General features: G+C 38.1%; 1 protein-coding gene across 1 annotated transcript in view; it reads left to right on the forward strand.

The window, feature by feature from the left end:
• Positions 1-1108: 1108 nt before the first annotated feature.
• reep3b (receptor accessory protein 3b) overlaps positions 1109-27838 on the forward strand; it is a 31459-nt gene continuing 4729 nt past the window's right edge. Inside the window, exons 1-6 of the mRNA XM_079851066.1 lie at positions 1109-1411; positions 16128-16200; positions 21902-21978; positions 22270-22390; positions 22659-22772; positions 24919-25054. Coding sequence (XP_079707192.1) covers positions 1380-1411; positions 16128-16200; positions 21902-21978; positions 22270-22390; positions 22659-22772; positions 24919-25054 — 553 coding nt within the window. The 5' untranslated portion in view covers positions 1109-1379. The remainder of the gene's footprint in view (positions 1412-16127; positions 16201-21901; positions 21979-22269; positions 22391-22658; positions 22773-24918; positions 25055-27838) is intronic.

Genomic DNA, 27838 nt, shown 5'->3' on the forward strand with positions numbered 1-27838 from the left:
TCAATCAGTTAGAAAGCATCACCACCGTTCTTCCTTTCATGGAGAGATTGCTATTATGTATTCGCAAGACATATTGATAGATATAATACACAATATTAATCAATATGAAATAGGACAATATAAAAGATGGTAATTACAGTTTCTAATATTGTGATTCAGGAACTATTTGCATAAAATGCATACATTATAGCTTCTAAATGTGTAAACGTTTTTGTTTTTTGTTACCACATTTAGCAGCTATACAATAATATAGATTATATTTAACATTGATTCTTGTTCAAAAGATATAACATTGATTCTTGTTCAAATAGCAGGTATAGGGTTCAAATCTGTCACTTTGAACTCTGATCCCTTTTTAAGAATTAGCCTAAACTCAAATTAAAATCATAATTTTGGTATTCATGATTAGATAGATAGATAGATAGATAGATAGATAGATAGATAGATAGATAGATAGATGGATGGATGGATGGATGGATGGATGGATGGATGGATGGATGGATGGATGGATGGATGGATGGATGGATGGATGGATGGATGGATAGATAGATAGATAGATAGATAGATAGATAGATAGATAGATAGATAGATAGATAGATAGATAGATAGATAGATAGATAGATAGATAGATAGATAGATAGATAGATAGATAGATAGATAGATAGATTTTCAAATGAGGAGAACAATATAAGCTGTTGAACAAACAAAAGAGCAACAATATGCAGGCTAAGTGTTGTGACAAGTCCCATTTCGCTTAGCACAGTATATAGCAAGGTGTTTTTTTAATATAGAAAGAATAGAAATAGTATAGAAAGTGTTGGGTTAAGTAGGTTGACAACATTCCCCCAATCTGTGTTTGCACTAGAACGCCAACGAGATCAAAGAGTTTTTATTTTCAACGCTTTTATATTTGATTGGTCTGTGCCTCCTCCCGGTGTCTATAAACGAATCAGCATCGAATGCGTTGAGAGGTTGATGTTTGCGTTTCAGAAACGACGTCACTTAACAAACATTTTAACTAGCCAACCCACGCCCGAGTTTCATGTAAACAAGTCATATTAGCCAATCACGTAACAGGAAGATCAAGCCCTGAAATCAAATTATGTCTGACGTCAACGTGAAAGCGCACCTTTAACAGAAACGGCATCGGTGTTGGTCGAGAGCAAGAAGATGGGCACAACAAGAGTGTCATAGTTTAACAAATTTTGACTTCATAGTTAGTTTTTTACGAGATGTTTGTGCGTAATACTCAGTAATGAACGAGCGGAGGCTCTCAGGAGACAGTTAATGTTTGTCTTCGTTTGAAGTTGTACACTGAAGTTGAAGTAAGGTTAGCTTAGCTAGCATCTCTCCCTGCTCGGCTCCATCCTGAGGAAAATATGGTGTCCTGGATCATATCAAGATCTGTCGTGTGAGTATAATCCTCATTTTGTCCATACAAGTAGTTTATTTTTTATAGCTCGCGTGTTTAATTAACGTTAACGTTAGCTCTTCATTTTACTGGTTAGCCTAGTAGCATCCATGATAGCGGATTGAAGATTGTAAAAGTAGATTTATCTTCTTCTCAAACGTTTATTTGTCATAATTGTTCAATTTAAGCGTTTTACGTTTTTTAAACCTGAATTTTGGGAAGGATCCATGTTATTTGGAAGAAAAAGAACCACCAGCAGCAAGCCAGTGTTTGTATAGTTTGCCATCACGACTGGACCGCTGTATAAGAGGTTATTGTGTCAATAGTGAAATTACTCTTATAACAATGGACGTGTCAGTGAATGCTTTCGTGTTGACGCGTATTACAAATATTCTTGCTGGTGCTTTTGGGTTAAGGTGGAGCTGTCATAAACTTGTGACTCACCTCTCTGAACATTTTATCAACCTTATGTTAACTTATGGTTGATGTCATTCGACAGGCCTGAACACATATGTAGAAAGAAAGTGATATTACTTTCCAGTCAGGGAATCAAAAAGTATGTCTGCTTAAACTCATTTTTCCCCCAACATTAGATATCACATAATTTAAACTACAGATTTACTGTATTCTAAATAAATCAGTTCTTTAGTTATTTGATATCATGCCTTTCACTACATGGATTTGTTTTGTCCATAAAGTAAAACAACAGTATTTGTTAGGTTAGGTAACTTGTTTATGTAATGTTTGCATAATTATTTAGCTTTTTACATCTGTTAATAATTGTGTAACACATAGCATTTTAAACAGAAAAGTAAGACATACACTAAAACAAAGTACAATATATTATTTTGCACCCATTTAGATTTAACTTTGTGTAGCCTAGCTATAATAGTCATCTTTAATTCTTATTGATCCAGTTTCACAGACACGACTTAGATTAAGCCAGGATTAGGATTTAGTTAAAATAGGACATTTAAGTAGCTTTTTTAAATATGCCTTGGAAAAAAAAAACATTACTGATGTACATCTAAAGACAAAACAAAATATTTTAAGATATGTCAGTGCATGTTGCTTTCAGTAAAAACAATTAATTCTACAACAATAATAAGTATTAGCGATAAAATATTCATATTTAGTTTATTGTTTTAATCAGTTTTTTTTATTTTTTATGAAATGTTGTGTCGGAAGCTGACACCAAACAATTAGCCTAATAATAACATTAAATAATAATAAATAATCAGTATTCTTTTAAAAATATCAGTCGATCTCTACAACAAAAAGAGCACATTTGCCTTTAGGGTTGGAAAGATTTGAATGATTGATGTGTCTGTCCTTGTTTGGTAGCTCATTTGCAAACAGCAGAAAGAGGATCATTTTGGTTTATTTTGTGGGCAAGACACATTTTGCAACGTGGTCCCCTTACAGCGTCCAAGAGTCACTAGCAAGCATTTAGTCAGTCACAGAAACCAGCAAGTACCAATTACAGTCCACCTTGCTAGTTTAAGGTTATAATTCTGCGGTTAGGATTTTACAGCATATACGATGTAGAAGTTCAAATATAGGACAATAACTGTAAGCTTCTGGCAAGATGATGAAAAATCAAGACCACACTGTCTGTCTGAAATGATGCCGTGGGTTTTGTGCTGCGTAGACACTTTCGTGGCTGTGTTGTGTTTTTCTGCTTTGCCTTTTTTCTATTTGAAATTTAAAGCACTATGTGTGTACAGAATACACACCCAAAACTCACTGGTCTTTATTGATATTATCAGGTAAATTCTAATGTTGAGGGGAAAATGTAGAAATGTCTGAAACAGGTTTTTCCTCATTTTCTTTGGTCAGGATCACTCATGTTTATGCATCAACTTCAGAGCCGTTTTCTGATTCCTGTATTTAGTTGCAGTGGCTTTTTTTTTTTAGCTTCTACTTCATTTTTTTATTACAAGAGATTTTTAAGGGTGCTTCAATCATGATTTTTCATGGCCGATTCTGATTGCCATTTTTATAAAGGCAAATTGGCCGATTCTGATACCTGTTGACGATTTATTTTTTACTTTAAATGGTTGGTTGATTATGATTTCACTTTTTTACTTTAGTTAGTGTGTAATGTTGCTGTTTGAGCATAAACAACATCTGCAAAGTTACAACGCTCGAAGTTCAAAGCAAAGGCAGATATTTGCTTTAAAGAAATAGTTTTTTAAGGACTACAACAAACGGCTGGTAGGGACTACACGACATTCCTCCCCGGGTTAGTGACATCACTAACCCTAAAATTTACATAAACCCCGCCCCCGGGAACACGCAGTCCATGTTGAGAAGAGGAAGAGTTGTTGTGGTTGTTGAGCACATTTGTGAGTCTGCTCGAGCTGTCGCATCCTTCTTTTCACATGCAATACAGTACGTAACACAAATGCAATAGCATGTCACTCTTTAGGCATCTTAAAACACGAGCGATTTATATATCATGACAGAATATGCTAATCAAAGACTTGAAGATAGTTAATTCCACATCAGCAACAAATTCATCAACTATCCATTCAGAAACGTCCTATTGCATTCTACATGTTGTCTCTTCTTCTTGAGTCTCTCCATCATTGTCCGACTCCAGTTTAAACATAAAAGGCAGAACAGTTTCTGACATTTTAGTGCATGTCTGCGTGAGGTAATCGGAGCTACTATACTCTTGAAGCTCCGCCCTCTGTGCCGGGAGCAGCAGCTCATTTGCAATTAAAGGGACACACACGAACCGACGCATTTTTACTGACCCTCAGAAAGGGACAATTTTAACATGCTGTAAAAAATAATCTGTGGGGTATTTTGAGCTAAAACTTCACATGCACACTCTGGGGAAAACAGACTTATTTTACATATTGTAAAAAAGAGGCATACCACCCTTTAAGCTAATTTGTTTGTTTATTTGCTCTATATCAGGCAAACTGGCCTTAAACAAAAAATATGTGAAATTCTACTACATAAAACAACTGCACAAAACAAAAACAACAGACGGACTGAATGAAAATGCTAATTCACTCTCTGACAGTAGGTGGCGCTTATATAACAGCAATGTTTCTTTGGGTACCGCTGCACTTATAAACACTATTTTAATATTTGGGGGTAAGAGGAAAGAAAATGCCATCGAAACTTTTCTGAAGACAGTCACTTCCCTTCAGAGATACATTCATATAAACCCCCACTCCCAATTCAATATTTATATTTTCCTTCCTATATTTCGAGCATCGCGAACAGTGAGCTTGCAGTGCCTGGTACAGTATTTGCTCTGCTGGCGCATGTGTTCACTTTGCATGCTTCTTCTGCGTGTCCCGTCTGTGGCCTGTTTTAACGTCCTGTTTAGAGACCTCGAAATATTTCACACAAATTACATTTTAGGAAATGATTGTAATGCAGTTTGTGTGCAAAGTCCAAAGTCAGCCCATTCTGATTGATAGCGGTTGACCGGTGCATCTCTAGTGATTTTACCAAGATTATATAAGGGTGCTCTGTTCACGATTTTTGGCGCCAATCACTGAAAGAAGTATCGTCTGATATCGATCACGATCACCTAAATAAATAATACTACATGATAAATAGAAGGCTTCAAATAGACCCACATGGGTTATTAAGGTATTCTTAACAATGTACTATATGTTAAGTATTAAAAATATGCACCTTGTCAGGATTTTTTAGGCAAAATACATGTAGTCCCAAGAGCTGAACCATATGTGCTTTAGAAGACTCTCAGCATCTGGCTCAAAGTAATTCAAATCAGCAGCATCATCAGAGTGAGCATTGCCTTGCCGTTTCTTAGCAGGAAACTCAAAGTTGACCTAAACCTGAGTGTCAAGGCCCATCTGAAGATTTTATTTTTTCAGCTGCACACCCTGAGAACGATACCCTGCTTCACGAAAATACTTTCAAGACCACTCAGTGCAGGTCCCGTTTCCTCCTGGGGCCCACTGTAGGAAAACCAACTCCTTGTTGTGAAAACAATGAAAGACTGATGTGCAGCACATTTATTTGTGTTTCATAGGGGCCGTGCAAGTTTTTTTGTGGGAGGAGAGGCCACAGGCAGACAGTGAGGAGAATCAAAGCCTTCCAACAAAGTGATTGCTAAATCTACAAGTTGAGCAGATTTTATGGCTTTATTGCACACTCTCAGGGCTGGGCGGTCTGACAGTATATACCCTGCAACTATACAAACCTCTTAACCGGTAGAGTGAGATGTGTCCCAAACAAGTTAAGAAGGGGTAAAACCTGTTATTAAGGGGTGTTTGTTAGGCACAACACAAAGCAGAGTTCAGTTTAAGGTTGCCAAGCAGCAGCGTAGCGCATTCATAATGAATTACCTTTATATGCAGTGGCAGGTGTGGGTGTATCTGCTACTTAAGAGCTTTTGTATTTTTATAATATTATGGTTAATGTTTGGAGTCTTTTATTTTTTAACTCAAGTGTTACACAATGTGAGAGACACTCATGTGCTATTAGTCTTATGTGGCTTGCAACCTGGATTCAAGTAAATGTTAAAAATAATCAAATGAGTGGCCTTTATAAAGAATTTAAGTATTAATTGTTCAAAATTGTGCATTATTTATATAATACATGAAATATGTCTGACAAAACACACTGATCAGCTTTTTCCATACTGGTAAAGAGAGGATGGCCTTATCCTGCATGTTTAATTATTCATAGCGTCAGACATATATATTTGGGTTTCCATAACAAATGAGTCAGCAGTAACTTGCATGACTGATATCTAAAAATTTGCAGAGCTGTTGGTTTGTTGGTGATAACACCAAACTACATGTTTTGCTTGGTTGAGAGAGTAATAGTAACAGTAGACTATTTTATCCAGTTAAAGGACAGTTAATTCATTCGTTGAACCATAAATGTAAAGTATAATAATAACTCTTCAGAAGTTTCTGTCTTTGTTTACGCGGCTGTCTAACTATGTCCTGCGGGGTTATTACAATTTTGGAATGTGTTTTTTTTTTTTTTGTGAAAACAATTTCACTAGTTTTAGTTTTGTTTGTAATAGTTAGCCTAATGATTTATAAAAGTATATTATTAATTATTTTATTCTTTAAGAAATTACTACTTTTGTTTTTTTGTTTCAGTAATTCTTTCATTAATTTCATCCCACATAACCTGCACTGCAAGTTGTTCCATCTGCCTACCCTGGAAATCCAGAGTTCTCGCGAGAGCACAATTTGAATTTGCTCAGCAAGTCACTCTGGCATTGAGTAATGATGCTCATTAAATATGCCCTTGTAGCCGAGCTGCACCAATGACATCGGGTTATCTGATATAGGCGGGCCAGAGGCGAGCTAAACAGAGGACGACAGCGCTGTGACGTCAAAGTCATTAGTAAACATTGCAAGATGGCTATGGATGAACACCAGTTGTTTGAAACGGCTTTGGCCGCTACAATGAACGAGTTAGACTTGGCTTTTTATCTAAAAGAGGAACAGAAGACGGCACTCGAATCCTTCCTTTGCAAGAAGGACGTTTTTGCTGTTTTGCCGACCGGATACGGCAAGAGTCTAATCTACCAGTTACCTCCGCTGGTAGCTAAGCGTATGGGGCTTATTGTTGGGATTGGTCATAGTATTATCCAATTGCGTGCAGTGAGATTTTCAAATGCATGCTTGGTGCCGCCCCTCGAGTTGGGCCATTTACATTACTCAATGCCAGACCCTTAATCTTTCAGATTTGTGTCTGGATTTCCAGGCTACCATCTGCCTGTGAAGACACGCAAACATTTCATCAACAAATGCTACAAGCAGACAGAACACTGTAAAACAGCAGCTAGTTGCCAGAAGTCTACAGTAAAAATATGTTAGCAACTAAGGGTTGACTACTAGTACTACTCCGTACTAAAAAAAAAAGTTGAAGGTACCAGCATTTCTGTTTGTTTGCATGTTTGTTTGAGCGCTCTCTGAGTGTCAAAGGTTTCTATTTACAGCGTGTTTTTACAAGCGTTGAGCATGGTAGCCAATCACAATCATATCTGTTGAGTGCGTGAACGCAATGGCATATCAGAGGTGCTAGTCAGTAAGTTAGTCTGAATCCGCTTAACACCACTGAAAACGTGTGAGGTTTTGTTTTATAATTGGTCGACAATCCTTTATAACCAACAAATTGTAAACACAATGTAAATAAGAGATTTATTGTACAATTAAAACTTTTTTTTATTTATTTGGAGAGTGCAGAATTCAGTGAGCTTGCGCTTTAGATATTATGCTGCCATGTAGACTCCAAAAGTTTCTGGAACGACAAACGTATTTAAATGCGTGCTTATGATCGACAGTGATAACCAACAGACAAGACAAAACAAGACAACATTTTTTTACAAGTTTTTAATTCAACACTGCAGAATTTTACGACCGACTAACTGACAAGTGACTACTAAAAGTTTGTTACCGTTACAACCTTAGTAGCAACGTTCTAAGTTTTGCAAATTTAAATAAAAAATTACAGAAAACATATTTCATTAACTCAAATTTGCTTTTCATTTATTTCTGATTGGCTGTGATTGTGACGTCCTACAGCCTTTTCTTTTTCAGTGTAGAAAGACAAATGACTTGCTGCTGGAAATGTTCCACTTGTTTAGAAGATAAAACCTCTGTCTGTTTATTTGAGTTTGGTTCCTGGTCCACAGACTAGAATTGAATTGTGGGAAAACCCTGTTATCCATTGTCTACAGTCAGTCTAGCCTACTGCAGCTCCCTGTAAATTGCTGAGCAACGCTGTAGGTGAATTTCCTCATTTAGAGCTGATTAAAACAATCGTCCAATGAAAGAAAAATACTAGTTATTAGGCGCACAAAGCAACATGAATGCGAGTAACAGATCTGTAAATTACAGTGCTCCAGGGAGAGTGGAGGGGGGAAGGGTTGAGAGATGTGTGGAGCCGAACACCATTGTTACAGCCTTGGTGCCTCTGCTGTTTCTATGGCAACAGGAAAATAAACTGCTGCCAAGGTGGATCCTTGGATGAGGACCATGCAACAGGGAGAACTGTGGTGTGCTGTGCTCATCCACTGCACAGTGTTATAATTCTTGTGGATTAAAATGCTCACAAGCCCCATTGGGTGTTTAAGACAAACAACACTATTATCTGTCTTACTTGGGATTAGGGATCTGAACAAACCCCTAATGCTAAATATTATAACTAAAGATTATTTTGATAATAGAATAATCTGTAGATTATTTCTTTTATTAATTGGATAGAAATGATTATGACAGGGAAGCTTTTCCTGTCATATGCTTTTGTTTAAATCACTTAATATGACACGTTCTCATGTTTAGGACAAACTTGGGTTCAGAATCATTTTGCTCTGCGTTGCCTGTTTTCCAGATGTGTTTTGTTCATAGAAATGTGTTTTTCACTTCCATAAAGTGACACGACTGGCAGATGGTTTCCGTGCATAGTACATAGACAGGATTACTTGATCTGATTTGTTGTCGATTAGTTATTGCAGCCCTATATTAAACCCATAGACTTCAAGTGAAAGAGTCATGTCTTGAGATGTGAACCACATGATGTGACCACCCAGAACACCCTAGCACCGTGATACTGAGTTCTGCATGTGCAAGAATCACTACAGAAAAATGTATTATTATTTTCATTGTGTTATGTTTTCTAATCTTGCTGTTTATTGATGTTCACTATAGAAATAAATGACAGATATGTTACTGCCACTATAGTCAAGTAGTGCTGGGCGGTGTACCGGTTCTTACCGAAAACCGGTGTTTATTTTGGTTATGATATGAATTTTTAAAATACCGCAATACCGATGTATGTCGCTTTAATAACGATCGGAACGCGGCGCGGCGCGACACTGTTTGAGAGGGTCCTTCCACTGTTGCACTGTGGTGACGCACGTGTTACTAAGGGGCTGTTTACACCTGGCCACTTCATGCGTTTTCTCAGATCGGATAACTATCGGATTTATCAAAACGATTCCATTTACACCTGGTCATATAAATGTGTTTTTTTTAAATCCGATCTTCAATTCCCGCGCTATATGCAGATTGGAGTGCACGTCACCGAAAGCAACAGATATGAGCTGCATTTTATTGATCATCAGCTAAAATTTCAAAATCAAAGACCGCAATAAGAGAGAGCGGCAACAGCCCTGGTAAGATCATTTCGTTTCTCTACTTTTAATGATGATGATTGTGTGTTAAGCGTCTCACTTTCACTTTTGATTTGCGATAGTTTGCACGTTGGCTTAATGAATATATGCTCAGCTTCTCATCTGCGTTGATGCGTGTTCCAGTAACGTCGTCATAACTGGCTATAACATTACATATAGCCTATAACACGCTCTCACACGTTTATTTTTTTAGCATTTTTGGGAGGAGTACAATTTACATATGTGGTTTCAACAACCAGATGCATTTACACTTGTCCAGTTTCGTCTGGAATCAGACCTCCTCCTGAAGTGGTTTGAGGCCTCCTCCTCAGACCTCCTCCTGAAGTGGTTTGAGCGATCAGATTCAAATCCGTCTCGAATGCGTTTCGGAGGGCATTTACACCTGGTCTTTTCACGATCGGATAGCTATCCGGTCACAGAAAACGCATGAAGTGGCCAGGCGTAAACCCCTAAGCGTGACTTTGAAGATGGCTAGGTTAAACTATAATTGATAGCTGTCAAATTATATTACAGTGTTTCCTATACATTTTCACAATATCAACACAGCCTTTTGAAAAATCTGTTTGTGGTTGGCATTGACATCGTTGAATAAACATGAGCACTGCACATTTCAAAATCAAAAGGCGGCGCGGGTGTTTTTATATGAATGTATGTGAAGTTAACTGACGGTCTTTAGAAAAGCTTCTTTGTTATGACGATTGAATCTTTCTTTATCTTTCCTGATAAAGCAGCGTTTATGAGCGTTGCTGCTTTGTGTACAGCCGTTACCGGGGAAACCGCTATTTCTGCCGCTCCTAAAGCGCCTCTAAAGCCCCGTTCACACCGCCAGCGATTTTGTCGCTGCATGTCGCTAGTCTCTGTACAGTGAAGTCGCTTGTGGGCGTTCCTAGTGTTGTCGCTCTAATGTTATTGGTAGACTGCACGTCTGAGCATGCCATATACCATCACAAGTGTTATATAAAACTGAGATATAATTCTAATTTGACTAGGAATTGGTCTTAAAAGATTTAAAAGCAATATTATGCTGTTGGGAGAGTGTTGTTATATTAACCACAGCAGTGCAGTGCATTAAATATTTAACTACATTAACGATCGATCAATCAACAAATTAAACTCACTCATACTGTCAATAGTTACTAAAACGTCATTCGAATTTGACAAATAATCCATTTCTTGTCCCTTATAATCCACATAATGCAGGGGAAACTGTAAAATGAACTGTCTGCAGCAGTGCTAAACTTGCATCATAAAATTACAACACTCGAACTAAATGTGTGAATTAAACTCACTGAGAATGTCGACAGTTTCTTTTCCATGCATCATTTTATTATATCCATACAGTCAAATCATATAAAGCAGTGAAATCGCCCTCGAACTCTTCTTGCCTGCACTCGAGACGGTGACGTGAGCTGAACTCCACTGAAAGTCTTCTATTGGTTGTCGCTCGCGAAAATCGCTTCTCATTTGCATAAAGTTGAAATTTCTGAACTTTTGTCGCGCGTCTCGTGTCGCTTGACACGCCCACATTCTGTCGCCAACGGTCACTGTCGCTCGTGTCGCCGGATGTCGCCAGCGCTCCATTGAAATGAATGGGATCATGTCGCTTTGTCGCTGCGTGTCGCTGGCGGTGTGAACGGGGCTTTACACCCAGTCATGCTTGGAAAAAAAAAACGTCATATACAGTGAAACCGGTGTAATTTAGAAAAATACCGTGATGTGGATTTTTGGTCATACCGCCCAGCACTATAGTCAAGTTTTCAGGCTGATATTGGAGTAGCCTGAATTTCTGTGTCAACACATTGTCTATAATTGGCAGCGAAAACAGCAGAAGCTGTCCCCAAATTTAGATGCACTGCTGAGTCAAGAAAGCCTGTCTGTCTGCAAAGACAGTACTTCTAAATCAGTGGGAATGCTTCAACCCGAGTTCAGCAAAAAGCTACTTTGAAGGACTCTTTTAGCCCTTGGGGAAATGCCATTTTTCAAGGCACAGCTTTGGTATGAGAGTGAAACACTGGTTTCAGAGAGCAGCATTATCATCTGGGAAACATCAAGGCTGATTCCTGCCTGTGAAACCTCGGAAAAGTCTGCGTGGCATGTCAAAATGAATGCTAGTAGCAGCTTTCCTCTGTTAGCACATGGAATTTGGGCCACAGGCACTTTAGGGCCAGAAATCAGCTCCAGATCTGTGTGTCTCCCTGTTTTTGCATGGTTTATCCCCCTGAACTTGTGTTTGGCACCTCTGAGCGTGCACTAATTGCTCTGTGACAATGGGAGTCTTGCACAAGCAGGAGGTTAGTATGTGTTCTTCCGCAAGATCCCAAACAAATTTAGCCGAGCGGAACATAATAAATGGGGCTCGTGTGAGAGTGACAGGCCGCAGATGAAGGGCTGGCACTGGGCCCATCTGCCGGTTTATTGGCTTGTCTCAGGTCAGTCGCTCATAGGATGAAATGGAATATCTTAGTGATTCACTGAAATGAACATATCAGTGTGACCTCTTTTCCATCTCCAACCCAAGTTTACATTAAATCCAATTAAACTGGATAATTTCTCATTTAAATTATTGGTCACAGTTTCTGTATAGAAATCTGTTAAACTATTAAGCTTATATCTTTACAATAAGATTCTATTTGCTAGATAACATTAGATAAAATGACCTAACAATAAACAATAGTTATATACTGTAGCAATTATTCTCCTTGGGGTTAATTAAAAAATTTACTAATACATTTTTAAAATCAAAAGTTTTATCTGTTAACATTATTTAATGCACAATGAATGAAGTGAACAAACATGCACAATCAAGTGTTTGTATTAAATAACATTCAGAAACATTAATGTTGTAAAAATATATTGTTCACTCAATGTGTTGATGTTAGATAACGCATTAAGTAATTTTAATGAATGGTATTTTATTGTAGTGCTACCAAACTATACAGGAGATAAAACATGTTTTATTTGACTTGACTGTACTTTTATTTAATCCCAAACTGCGTTCATATTTAGTTTTAAACCTACTAAGAGTTATCCAGCCAAGAATAAGCCTAGAACTGCTTTTCTGACAGACTGATATTAATGACATAAATAGGGATGCACCGATACTAATACCAGTGTTTGGGTGTCGGTCTGATACTGTGCTCGTAAAACTACCCCGATACAACCGCACCCGATACCACTTTAGGGGCCGTTCAAATATCACATTTTTTGCGCGTGCAAATTCGTTATTTCAAATGTAGGCTATGCGTGATGAAAACATCTCAACAGGTCATGTGACAAAAACCAACCGATCGGCCTTTCCGTAACAACATCGAAAGCTTGGCCGAACAGCTGATCATAGCTGTACAGGGCGGCTTTTTATTTCTCACTTCCATAAATGTATCTAGTAGTAAAGCTAATGCAAGGGCTATAAATAAATGAATTTTTTGCTAATACTTTCTCGTCATCATGGAGAGCGCAGTTCGCACCACTTTCTCCTTCTTTCCACAAGCTGTCGTTGCCGCCGGTCGCCATGTCTCAGTGTTTTTATGAAGAGGACGCAACTGTGCACCTTTCGGACAGCGCATCAAGAACCGGATTAACCCGATACTTTGGTAGCACCGGTACTTAAGAAAAGCTGGTACCGTAACGGTTGAATTTTTTTAGTACTGACTTGGTATCGAAGTACCGGGTCTTTTGACAACACTTATCTGGACTACACTACTGCCTGGTTTCACAGACTTAAGCCTAAACCTAAGTCATCTTAAACCTAGTCCCAGACTAAAATGCATGTTTGAGCTGTTTTAACTGAAAGCAACTTCCTCTGACATATCTTAAAATATTTCAGTGGCTTTGTTTTGTATGCTCACCAGTAATGTTTTTTTCTAAGTCATGTTTATAAAATCTACTTAAATGTCCTAATTTAACTAAGGGGGCATAATACTGGCTTAATCTAAGCCCTGTCTCTGAAACCCGGCCTGCTTGACTTTTAAAATCTGAACAGATTTTATAACAGTTGGTATCATAAACTTGACAATTTTTATAATGGTTAAAGAGAAAAACTGGGCATGATATAATAAATTACTGGGGATCTCACACTAAGACCAAGTTTACACCTGGTATTAAGATCAGATCATAAGTGGACTTACTGGACTACGCTAAATATAGTTGTAAACAGGATCTAAAGCGTTTTGAGCTTCTCTGTTGCGGTTAAGCTCACGTGAAGTTGCTGTGCATGCATTTTTAAGCGTTGACTGAGACTCATGAGATGGCATGAGAAGTGAACTGAGTGCTTTTTGCTGCCTAATTGGGCTTGAACGGTTAAATAGACACACCTATGTGTCAAAGTGACCATGTATTTGCAAGTAAACAGTCAATTATGTCTCAAGTGAACGTTAACATTGGAGAGAGAAAACAAACGAGTATATTGGATTCGTGCAGTCGGTCTTGACAGCATCCAAATGTACCTGCTGTCATTATTAAAGGGGACATATCATGAAAATCAACTTTTTCCGTGTTTAAGTGGTATATTTGGGTCCCCTGTGCATCTACCAACCCTGAAAACGTGAAAAGTGACAACCAAGTACCTTTGTTTTGGTAAGCCTTTCTCTGCAAGCATGTCAAAAATTAATTTCGCTCCCCTTCTAACGTAGGAATGGGATATTATTATAATATTACCGCCCCTTAATCTGTACGTTTCCACCCACGACGCTGCCATTTGGTTTACAACAGTGTAACCAGTTCTAACGCAATGGCAAAAGTTAAAGTAAAGCTTGCAAACTGTTCTGTCGTTGCTGCACAGACGAGCACAGAACACTATTAGACCAAAAAATGTCACAGCTGTTTTATAATGACCTCAGGGAACTGTCGACTTGTGTAAAATTTAAAGATGACAGTACATGAAAGTCGATGAGATTAATCAATGTAACTCCACAACAACTACATCCATGTCCACTAACCATTCAGAAACGTCCATGTGCGTCTAAAAGTTTAACCTCTTCCTGAGCCTCTCCATAAGGCTGCACTTTGCTTCTGGTTATTTCTGAGATTTGACTGAAATTCGTGTTTGTTATTGACAGAGTATCTGAAGCTCGTGTAAAGGATCGTCCGTCTTTTGAACGAGGGCGGGGAGCAGCAGTTCATTTGCATTTAAAGGGACACAAAAATGGCGCGATTTTGGTCGCAACCAAAAAGGGGCAACTTTGACAAGCTATGATAAATGATCTGGGACAGGGATGGGCAACTTCGGTCCTGGAGGGCCAGTGTCCTACAGAGTTTAGCTCCAACCCTAATCAAACACACCTGAACAAGCTAATCAAGGTCCTCAGGATTACTAGAAAGTTACAGGCAGGTGATTTTTTTTTTTTCAGGGTTGGAGCTAAACTCTGTAGGACATTGGCCCTCCAGGACCGAAGATGCCCATCCCTGTTCTGGGGGGTATATTGAGCTGAAATTTCACAGACACATTCTGGGGACACCATAGATTTATAATACATCTTGTGAAAAGGGGCATAATATGTCACCTTTAATGGTAATCAAACAACAAAAAGAGAGAGAAAATCTCTCACTGCTCTTGACTGAATCACTTTTGTAACTTTAATAAGAATAAATGTATATTTAATTTACTCATTAAACACTATGCATTGTTTTGTTTTTTTATACATTTGATTACTAGTTTATAAATGTAGAATTTCTAGTTCTTTAAGTTTTTCAGGTAGGTCTATTTCATTTATGTCCATGTTTTATTGTAGTTTGTTTTCTCTTCTTTTCTCTTTCTTTATCACTGTTGACTTGTCTGCAGTAAGCTTGAGATTTTTTTTTAGGCTAGTATTAGTTTTTTTGAATAATATTGAAAATTGTGATAAGAATTATGAAATTTCAATGTTATCAAATTTTTTATATCGTAAAAACCTTATTAAAAGCAAAAATAACTATATCGTGATATATATTGTTATCGTGAAATAAAATTATACGAGATTTTGGTCATCTTGCCCACCCCTAGATGTAATCAAAAGAAATATCTGAGTCTGTGTCATACACTACACGGTTTTCTGTGAAGTCCGTCAACTCAAAACTGCAGACTGGCTCTGACTTACGGCAACTAGCACCAGTAAATCGAAGCAAAAATCTGTGCATGCAATGTATTTTTGTTAATACATCAAGGATGACTTCTAATTTTGTAATTTTTGCAAAATAACATTTAGATGAATTTCTGTCCTTAATATTATGTAGTAATTGTTTCCATTTTCAACCAAAAAGAGCTATTTTTTTGCCATCCAAAAGCACACACAGCCTTTGCTCTCTATGGACGGCAGTTTACATGGATTTAATCTCTTAGGACATGTTTTAAATTAGGTGTCTCCTGCATTTTTGTCCCCTCTGTTGCCCTTATTTTTTTCTTTTGGAAAAGAAAGAAAAGGAAATCATTGTTTACCTTGTAAACAATCAGACTGAGGAAGTGAGTGGCTTTTAATAGAGCTATACATAGAAACAGGATTTATCCGAACCCATTAGTCCTGCTTTTGAAGAATGTCTGGAGTGTTACAGTTGTTTTCCTTTATTTATTTTACCCTCTGTTTCTTTACACAGGCTGGTTTTTGGAAACCTGTACCCAGCGTACTATTCCTACAAAGCAGTGAAAACCAAAAATGTCAAAGAATACGTAAGTATAAACACAGTGTCCATTCATGTTGCCTACATTTCTTGTTGTTTTTTGATTTAGCAGGCATTTGAGTTTTCAAAACAGTTTGGTTTGCTTACTACAAATTCAGTCCTCTCTGAAATAACCTGAGGTTAAGTGACCTGCTCAAGAGCTCAGTGATGATGGACTTTTGTGTTACTAGTCCAGATCTTTAACTACAAAGCCATACCACACCTTTAAATGGGACATGGAAAGAGAAGCACTTTATTGTTTCCCGTGCATGATCAAGCATGTTGGGAGGGAGAGTGTGTTGGCTTGTATGTCCAGATCAGGTGACGCATTCTCTCTGCACTTACTTCTTGAAGGACCCGCCCTGTGAGAGCTCATCCTACATCCTCAGGAGAGAGATCAATGCTAATGCTAATTCAGGTCTGGCCAGAATCAGTGTCATTTATAGTCAACAATAGCTCTAAGCAACATTGTGGTGAACCTGCAAACCAGGATATAATTAAGAAAAATATGTTGAATGTGGTTTTGCCCCATTGAGGAAAAACTGTCATGATCTTCTGTTTGTGTGCCCTTTGTTCTTGTGAAATGATTAATGGAATGGTTCACTCAAATCAAATTGTGTATTTTTAAGTTTATTTACTCACCTTCCATGGTGAATAAAGATTTTTTTAAATGTTCTCCGTTTGTGTTTCATGGTTTGAAGCGACATAAGAGTGAGTAAGTGTACAGAAGTTTTATTTTTTGGTGAACTATCCCTTTAAACATTTCTTTTTCTTTGTTCGTATGCATTTGTCTGCTTCAGATGGCTAATTTTAGGTTTCCTTAGTGGTTGTACTGGTAGTATTTCAGTATTCTACTTGGAGCCTGTTTGAATCGGTGCTGCATTGAGTTACTTTAGCTGTGAAAAACATTCTGCTCCTCACTTGTAAAAGCTATGCCAATGCTACCTCTCCTGAACAGGACTGTTTTATATGTCATTCATCTCAATATTTCAGAAAGTCCAAAAGTTTCAGAAATTATGCCAGGAATCTTTATGGAGTTGCCAAGCCAGGTCTCACTCTCCTGTATTATTTTCCATCTTCTCCTGTTTACTTGCAGAATGCACACTTCATTAAAACCAAATCCCAGTTGAAGCGGTTTAAAGAAATTAAAAACGTTTCTTGTTTTAACAAATCTTTGCATAAACTGTAACAGCCTGCAGCCAACAATGGTTTATCAAGTCATGGGTATCAACAATAATGATTTTCTGAGCATTAACATTTCCTTAGAAAATGGTTCCAAATGAAAGGCTTTATCTGGTGGAAACCAACAAATTTCTATGCAAAACATTTCAGATTTGTATTCGCTCTGTCAAGACACTGGGAACAGAGCGAGGAGAGTGTGCTTAAAGGAATGTTCTATGTTCAATGCAGATTAAGCCCTTTCGACAGGCATGTGGAGCACACTGTAAAAATCGGTGACATTTTTGTTAAAAATGATTGATATGCTGTACCACACAAAATACGGTAGCAGTTTAAAAATATATATTTGATTAACTGATAATGTTAATATGCCAAAGTAGTAAAATCCGTTTTATACTTTTATAATATTCTGAAACCCACCATAAAAACATAGGTGGTAGAGAAAGCTACATAATGAATCAAAGTTCATCACAAGTATAGCTTTTGACTGAAATACAGTGTAAAAGAGCATGGAGCATGGTAACACACGACACTTAAATAATGCAATAAACGTATATAACAACATAAGATGTAACAAACTGACAAGAGACAAACTAAGAAGAAACTTTTATTTAATTTATTTATTTCAATGAAAACCATAAAATGTGAACTGTCACACTGTAAATAATAAGATTGTATTCTTTTCCCTTCCAAAAACAGTTTTTTTTTTAAATTTGTTTTACATTTCTTTACTGTTAGAATTATGACCATTTTGTTACCGTGTAGCACAGAATCTCATGTTGATGCATATATTTTTATATAAAAATAAATGGTTACAGTAACAACTACAGTAGAAGTAAACCATGCCATTGTTCTGGAGCATTTCAAAGCAGAAATGTGCTGCTTGAATGTTTAAATATCAATAAACGATTCTGTCAAACTTGTCGCATGTTATTGTACTAATATTTAATATATACTAGCCTGAATCACTCTTAAGCCAGCCATTAGGCCAACCTTACTGTCAAGCCCATAATATGTTTGATCTGGAGATAGATGCATTACACAGTATAAGGACACGTTTATGTAAACAGCAGTAGCAGTATCACTCAACTCAGGACAAGGGACACCGGCAGCCCGAGATCACGGATGTTTATATGCTTTGCTAGAATGTTTAATGTTCCTGAATGTTCGAGTGGAAAGTCAATTTCGGTAAACTTAGACTTTTAATAGCAAACCTTTGGAAAAAAGAAGAAAGCTCAATCGACCACAAAAGCAGCTTTTTTGAAAACATGTCATAACCGTTGCTGCGTTTGCCTTTGAGTGCAGACGGGTAACAGAGAAACCTCTTTCAAATAATTTTTAAAATAGAACTGGACAAATGATGCTTTGTGCTGCAGGCCTTTTTATAGGACCGGTCGACTGGAGTCGCTGGTTTATGTTGGACTTAAAATAAAGTTTAAAGGCAGCTTGACAAAGCCTGTGTTTACTAGCATAGACTAGATGCTCTTAGAAACCACACTGCGGTTTTTCCACTCGGAGCAAATCTGTACAATGCCTACAACTCCTGTTTGTTAGATAAACAGAGTGGGTCAGCTCGTATGTCTAACTGCTCAGTTTAAATGTTTGAACAAAGAAACTCCATGGTGCACACGCGGAGCAGGAAAGGAATACGTCCATTCACAATCAGGGCTCTTCAAAGGCTTTTATTTCCATTGGAAATCGAGTCTACACAACTCCTTATCCACATGCAGTGCGGAACGGGAAAGGCATGCTTGTCTTGGGCGCCAGCCCATTCTTGAATCGCCCTTTACCCAGTTTTACAGCGAGATAGAAGCTGTTGAAATTCTGCTTACATCTCGTATACTTCTCTAATTGAAGCCAGGTAATTGCCGACTTGTAATAAATAGGATTGTCTGGAGGATTATGGGAGGAAGGCTTCTAGATCTGATTAGATTTCATGTATCGATGCGGTCAGCAACCAAAGCGCTCCGGCTACTAGAAAAGATCACTGCTGGTGGATTTCGATTGACAGTTTGTCACGGAGCGGCAGCTTTCCAGCGGCTGATGCAACGCATTGATCTCTCTCAGACCGCTGAAGGTTCATTGGGAGGACACCAATTAAATCTGACGCCTCCTGTCAGGCTGGTAATGCTGCCTCTGCATGGATTCATTTGACTTTGTTCAGTGAGGCTGAAAATATCACCTAATACCTTCGAGAGCTGCAGCTCAAGGCTGGGGATCACATGACTGTCTGCACGGGCGTTTGAAATTGAAATGCTAAGAAGCTGGCTGAAAGCGCGCTGTGGTTGAGAGCAGAGGAGAGGTAGAGCATACCAAACAGGTCTTGCTGCAGAGAGACACGCACAGAGAGCTGGGATGGAAATTAATGTCACGGCCATAATGATTTTTTGTTACACTCGACTGTTTCCGTCTCCTCCTAGGAAAAGAGGTGCACATGGATTTGTGTTAGCAAGCCACTCTGTGTGGAAAGATTATGCGTTCACGCTATTGAATAGAATAAAAAATGCATGAATTTTATATATATATATGTTTTCTTTAGCATGGTATCAGGTGTTTTATGTTTGGGTGACTGTGATGCATCTTGGCATTAGGTGATCAATGCTGCATTAAGTGTAGTCTCGCATAACCAGACCTTCAGACTGGACCTTCTGGACACCATAGCAGCTTTCATTGGCCAAGGACCGCCCAGAGGTCGTCTGACTGACATGTAAAGCAACCAATCAGTTTGTTTTGTTCTACGTCATGTTTAGGGGCGTTAAAATGTAACGTCGATATCCCTACAATAACAGACTGGTGTGCAAAACTCTTTACACCTACTTCAGATACTTTTGAAAATCCAGCGTTTAGTTGATCCTGCCAAGCGCTCATTGTCAAAGTTGTAAACACAACGGCATTCTTCTTCCGTGAGGGAGTTTGGCGTCACAGCATCTTTGTTTCCAGACGGACCGTTAAAGAACGTGACACACACATCTCCCCGACATACTGTAGAATTCAACCAATCAAATGACGACTTTGAAAATCCTGAAGTGTTTCCAGTTAAGTGTGGCATATGAATCAGACATTCAGCCAGCGGTCCATGGGCGTGACGTCTGAGGCTAAGACTACATTAAGAGTAGCGGTTATTGCACTTTGGGATTCAATATATATGTATATAGCGTGTTGTTGTTTTCACTAAACATTAGATCATCAGTCCATCATGGAGTGCAACAGTGCCTTCCCACTTTCTTAGCGACCTTGATTCCAGAAGTATTTTCCCATAGGAATTTTATAAGTCTTAATTGAAAGTATACAGTAATTTTTCAGCATAGCCATGTTAGTTTCATGTCTCTCATTGTGGGATAATGTACAGGTTTATTTTGAAAAAAATACCACTTTTCGTCAGGTTTATTTTGCGACAGTGATGAGGTCACTCTTTTATTTTTTGTTTATTTATTTATTTTTAAGCTGCAGTCTGTAACTTTTTTTGGTTAAAATGATCCAAAATACATTTTTGAACAAGTACATAACCAGCCAATGTTCAAAACGTAAGGTTGTAGTCATGTTTTTAATTTCAGTGGTACTGGTGGATTTCTGCGGGAAATTCGAGCATGCGTTATTACGTCACATCTGTCCACATAAAGAAGGAGTCTCGGCTAGTAGGCTAAGTTGTGTGTGAGGATGTTGGAGGTGGAGATTTATAGCCTTTTCTCACAGCGCTTGATATAATTAAACTTATCAATTTGATGGCGGATCCAGAAAGGTTCGAACAACAATCACCAGTGACAACTGGAGATTCACCCGTTGTAAAATGCAAAAGACTTCGGACTTCGGAGTGGCTACAGAAAAAAAGAGCCGGGCCCATGTGAAAACAAGGGCATTAAATGTACTCACGCAGTGCTGATGTTGTTAACATTTAACAATTTGAGAACAAAGTGTAATTTGCACGGTTTGACGTGATATGATAAGCGTTAGATTTAATCAGCGCGATTTACTGCAATACTTTTTTTCCCTTAGTTGATCAGAACAATGTAACTTACTGGTTCAGATGACATTTTCCGGTGAAAATTCTTATGTTGGTCATACTTCCAAAGTAGAATCTGTGATTGCGAATGCCAGGTTCCACACCGGCGCGGCAACTGACAGCCGCACATTCTCCTCAAAACATTGGATTCATCCGCGCTGTGCCGTGCCGAGGCACAACCCACGTAAAGTTGATAATTCTGCGAATAACTGCAATTGCAGATTTCAGACAGAGATGGCGACAAAGAGGAAACACTACGGACTGCAGCTTTAACAAACAGGATTTAAGGGAAATTTTGATTTGACATCGATGGCCAAGAATTATTTTTATGCTATGGTGAATAACCTGTGTGGGGGTTGATATCTGTTTGTTTTTTTTGTTTAAAAAAAGAACATAAACATTGGTTGTTACATAAAAAATGATTATTGATTACTGGTATAGGTCACATTTTTTATATTACTGCACTTAACATAAACTGTGTAAATTTAACATCTATTGTTTTTGTTTGTTTGCTGTTTTGTTCCTTTTTCAGGTGCGATGGATGATGTACTGGATTGTCTTTGCCTTGTTTACAGTAGTGGAGACCATCTCAGATCTAACCATAGCCTGGTGAGTCTGACACTCGAGTCTTCCTTCACACCAGCGGCACGTTTACCTGATTACAAGTGATTCATGTCAGGCTAAAGAAGCAAGCCGTTTCATTTAAGATCTTGTTTTGTTTCCCTAGTCCAAGGAATGCAGGGAAGCAATCAGGGTTTAATGAAACGAAGTTGCTGTTTTAATTTAGAGTAGCACAAATTAATTTGTTGGAATACAGCTTTAATGAGTGTAATTATGTGAGCTGATTAATCTGATGTAACGGGGGTCCTTGTATCTCTCTTCCTCTCCTCTGATCTAAAGGTTTCCCCTCTATTACGAGATCAAGGTTGCGTTTGTGATCTGGCTTCTGTCTCCCTACACGAGAGGAGCTAGTGTCATCTACAGAAAAGCCCTCCATCCTCTGCTTTCCTCCAAAGAAAGGGTGAATCTCCTCTTCACATTTATCTACCTCTTAAAACACTGGGTTTGCAAAGCACTTATATTGTTTTAGTATTCACCATACTGCAAAATGAAAGGTGAATTTGGGCATTATTTTTCCCTGTTGTTCCGCAACCTTATAAGAACAGACCACCAGTGGTCTAGTACTGCTTTTCATTTCCAGTACTGTATTATATTATTGCTATATTATATTGTTTGATACTGTGCCTGAAGACCAGAAAGGTCTCAATCTTGTCCTAATGTTCTTGAAGGAAATTGACGACTACATAATCCAGGCAAAAGAGCGAAGCTACGAGACCATGGTGAACTTCGGCAAGCAGGGACTGAGCATTGCTGCAACTGCTGCTGTGTCTGCTGCTGTCAAGGCAAGTGTGTGTGTGTGTGTGTGTGTTAAAGATAGACAAACAGAATGAGAGAGAGCTGTTTTGACAGTCAACATGAAATGAAAATGGACCCTATTTACTTTTTATTAATGCACTTTCATGATTTTATAAAAAATATTCATCACTGCAAGTTATTAAAGAGAAGAAAACAATATTTGTCTTTGTAATCTTTCATCTTTATGTAATAACTTGCTTTTCCTCAAAAACAATGGCCAAATAGCTGTAATAGCTTTGGAAAGCTATTTATGCATTATTTAAGAGACTGCTGTAGGTGATACAGCCTTTATTGGTAATAATAATAATGTCTTGCTAATAGTTAACACAGTAAGTTACTCTTTTATATATTCTGTTTCACTCAGAAATAAACTACCATTTAAAAGGTGGTCGGGGTTGTTTAGTTTCGGGTTTGCAAGATTGTAAATAAAGTAAATGCATACGTTTATTTAGCAAGGACATTAAATTGATCAAAAATTACAGTAAAGACTGTTCTAATGTTGCAAACCATTTCTATTAAAATAAATTATGATCTTTAGCTTTAAATGTTCTATTCATCAAAGTATCCTGGAAATATCCCCCAAATATAAAGCAGCACAAAACAGTTGTTAACATGGATATTAAGAAATATTTCTTGAGAACCAAATCTGCTGAAGGATGAAGACTAATGTAGAGATTAATGGCTACTGAAAATTTAACCAATTTCTGCCATCACAGGAATACGTTACATTTTAAAATATATTAAACTAGAAAACATTTATTTTAAATTGTAGTAAAATTTACTATATCATTTTTTTATTCTTTTTTACATCAGGTACTTTATTCCAAAACTTTATAAAAAAAAATCTTACTAACCCCAAACCTTTGAATGGTAGTGTACATCACATTATGAAAGTGTTGCAAATGATGTTTCATATATGCAATGTTTAATGTAGCAAAGAGCACAAGTGCGCTGGCACAAATCTGCAATACCAGTAATAAATGACACGCTAATGACTTTCATTTGCAAGCAAAGGTCACTGTTCTTTTGTGAAACCAACCCAAGGCCATTAGTATTCGTAAAGGAAATCATGCTGATATACTAATCAGAAGCAGATCACAGGGCTGCTCAACAATGCTCCAATTTTAATTTGGCCACTGTCCTGCCCAGACTCTCTGAAAGCATGCCGTTATTGAAAGGCGTCTCTAAAGTTGAGAAAAGGCTTTGTGTCAATCTCTATTTTTGAAAGCTACCATATTTTCCCTTTCTTATCTCCTTTTACCCTCTTTCTGGCATGTTCTTTCTGTTTTATTTGTGAAATCTCTTTGGTGATTATCTTTTTCTTGTTACCTTGTACTGACATATACTGCCCTATAGGAATACTGCAGCCCTGCTCTCTCCAGTGCAGGTAATTCCATAGAGTGTCTACAGCATGCTGTTAATATCATTTTAACTACTTTTAGTGCATTGTTTCCTTTTTCCAATTTTTTAAATAGTTTTTCAGTTTCTTCTGACTCAAACATGGTGTTAAGTACTGCTTATATTATCTGGTATTATCAGTTCAAAACATTTGTGTTATGAGGCCTAAAATGTTCCCATGCAAAGATTTTTTTTTCTTTAGTCTATCTTCAATTAAGCTCTCTTCCAAAACCAAGAACACTGCATATGACAGTTATTTTTCATAAAAGTCTAAATCCAATGGCCAACTGGTTTGTTGGTGTTTGTCTGAACTGGCCAATAGAATGCAGTTGTCACTCTCGTAAAACTTGTCCTTCTAGCGCGTTTACACTTGAAAACAATGTAAAATTAGTGCAGTGGAATAAAAAACTGCATTCTGCGTGAACCGGCCCTAATTCATTGTTTAATTAATAAATGCTTTGCTGACATGCAAATGCCAACCCCTTTGAAATAGAGAGTCATGTGAGGAGCGCTATTTGTTCCAGAGGTTCATATGACAATGGAGCAGGTCACTAGGTAACAGGTCACTTGGAACAGAGCCCAAATCTTTTAAACATTCATCCATACCTGCATGTTGTGATGATGTCATCATGGAAGCCCATGCAGCCTTGTTACGCTCCGTTAAAGCTGTTCTGTGTGTTGTCAATGTCAGTGCTGACATGTTTATCATAACTGGGGGTTGTTTTGTCTCTACAGGGTCAAGGTGCCATCACAGAGAAGCTCAGGAGCCTCAGCATGCACGACCTTACCCAGATCCCTCACGACGACGGGTATTCATCCTACGGCTCCAACCCTGCCAGAAGAGCCATCATGGACCAACCCGACGGAGCTGGTATATCTTACCTCAGATTAATTATTAACATGCAATCCTTTGTTTCCTTTCGCACTGCTGTTTCTCTGCTGCGTCCACAACAGAAGGCAGAATGCCTTGCTCTGCCTGTTCAGTCATAAATACAAACTTAGAGTATTTTTATGAAGCTACTATACGTTTCAAACGTTTCCAATGCATTAGAACATCATGTCTAATGATGTCGAACAAATTCAAGTGAGCTTTAGAGGTGATCACACAAATATTTTATCACAGCAATGCTCACTATCATTAAGATTTAAACTGTTATGCAATAACTGCTCCATCAGACATGTTTATTCTCAATGTGCTTTGTCACCTGCGAGGTTTCAGACACAGCCTTTGTGTGACACCAAACACAGCAAGCAGGAGCTGGGAAAGCGTCTGTTGTGCAAGTAAAGCCATAGCACTTTCATAATGATATCTCAACCAAATCTCACTCGCTTTTGGAAATCACTGCAATGTTAACTGGTTTTCAAGGAAATGGAATGGATTCGGTGTTTGTCTCAAGCAACGGAGGGTTATAAGTAATAAAGGCACATTCCTAGCATGAAAGGTATAGTCTAGTGCCGCTTTGTGAGAAGATGAAGAGGAAAAAACAGCTCAGGGAGCCTCTGAGCAGAATACCTAATGTGCTTCTATCTCAGTATGCTAATGTGCCCGCCGCGTTTGAAATTCCGCTGGCATCCAGGTCATTTTCATCTCATCTGCAATGAAGCCATCAGAAAGCCAGCTCCTCCAAAATGGCATTCCCTTTCAGAGGCTCAAAGCCAAGGTGAAAGATCCCGACTGATCAAACGAGCTGCTAATTGCAGTTTGAATTTAAAAACGGGGGGTAGCCTATGAAGAGAGAGGCTCGAGTGTGTTATTTATTCATCCACCCTTTAATATTGGGTTTGGCTTTTTCTAAAGATGCAGAAGTCCGCTTTGAATGACAGGCATGACATAAAACATGCCTGTATATATTTTTATGCTCTCCTGTCAATCACATTCACACAAATACTGGGGTCTGATGTTAGTGTTTTCGCTAGCAATATAAATTTAAGCATTGTGAATATTGCAATGATTTTAATGTATATATTATTTGCCCATTAAGTTTCCTAGAGTGGGACAATTGTACCCGTGTTTTTTTTTTTTTTTTTTCATTATCCTAATCTCCAAGAATCAAAGGAAACCAATTTTATATATATATATATATATACACACACACACACACACACACACACACACGCACACACACTAATTAGCTGTATCGCCTACAATATATTACGACTGTTATTCAGTTGCTCAATAAAATTCATGCCAAGGTTGAGAGAAGTTGTATCTCTCCTGGTTATAAGGCAGACTGGCCTGTAGAGCTGCTAACAGTCTAAATAACAAAGACATGTCAGCTGTGTCTTTATATTTGTCTTCTTTCAAATCTCTTTCTGCTTAGTTTGCACAGGGCCTTAAAAGAATAGTTCTGGAAAATGAATTGCATAGTTTTCCAAATCCCACGGAAGTTGTTATATTTCAGTTATTGAAAACAGCGGTGGGTGTGGAAACAAACAAAGGAAGGCTTTTCAGAACCATTGGTTTCTGTATTTATTCTGCCCCCTGATGGTGGAGAGGAGAACGGCACACACAATACTAAATTAAGCCTGCAGTTCTGTGCAGTGCTGTATAGTCGTGTTATAGCCTGTCTTTTGGTGGTATCGTTCTGGTGATGGAGTGTGCAGTGAATCTGCTCCGGCTGGATTGCCTTTAGGCGTCCTGGCACAGGCTGTCTCTGCCTAGCTCCCAGCGCCACCCGGGGAGCCCAGAGGTGATGGTGCCAGGAGCGGCCTGAACCCGGCAGCTGCTCTCTCTCTTTCTCTCTTCCCCCGCTTGTCCTTTCTCCGTGGCTGAAATCACATTCCCAACCTTCACAATAAACTAGATCAGTGGTTCTCAACCGGTCAGTCGTGACCCAAAAATAGATCTGTTCTAATAGGGTCATGGACAAGGAAAAGCAATACTAAGCGCAAAATAATAAACAAATAATCATGCACAGTTGGATAAATAAATAGGCTCCTTAAAATGAGTAGAAAACACTTCCCATACCTTGTTGACGTCCAGTCAAACTCTGCTGTATTTTGGAACAAATTAATCTGTCACAAGTTCATCTGTTTGTGTACTTAGGTTTCCTATCCAGCATAATGTCACCTTAGTCATTTTGCATATTGTTGTTCCTATGCTGTAATATTAATGTATTTTAGCCTTCCTGTAGTTTAAACAGTAGAGCCTGGCGCTAGCAACGGCGAGGTCATGGGTTCGATTACCAGGGAAAGCAAGAACTGATAAAAATGTATACCTTGAATGCAATGTAGAGATGCACGATATATCAGCCACCATATCGGTATTGGCCGATATATATATATATATATATATATATATATATATATATATATATATAGAGAGAGAGAGAGAGAGATTTTTAATGTTATCGTTATCGGCTCGATAAGAAAATTTGACTGATATATTAAAGCCGATAAATAGGGGATTATTTCCTTCAGCTGAAACACTTATGCGCACTGTTTGCCTTGATGCTTTTGAATTGCTTGAAATATGATTGGAATCACTTTGGAAAATACAGTTAAGTGCAGCATGTGTAGCGCAAGTCTGTCACATAGGCTACATAAAATTATAATGAGAACACTATAATTCTAAACACTATTTCATGGCTTTTAATGATGAGACTTTTGTTTATGTAATTAGGCTCTCAAAAAGTATAAAAAAAAATTGGATTTC

The sequence above is a fragment of the Squalius cephalus genome, assembly GCF_949319135.1.
Source record: "Squalius cephalus genome assembly, chromosome: 19".
NCBI lineage: Eukaryota > Metazoa > Chordata > Actinopteri > Cypriniformes > Leuciscidae > Squalius > Squalius cephalus.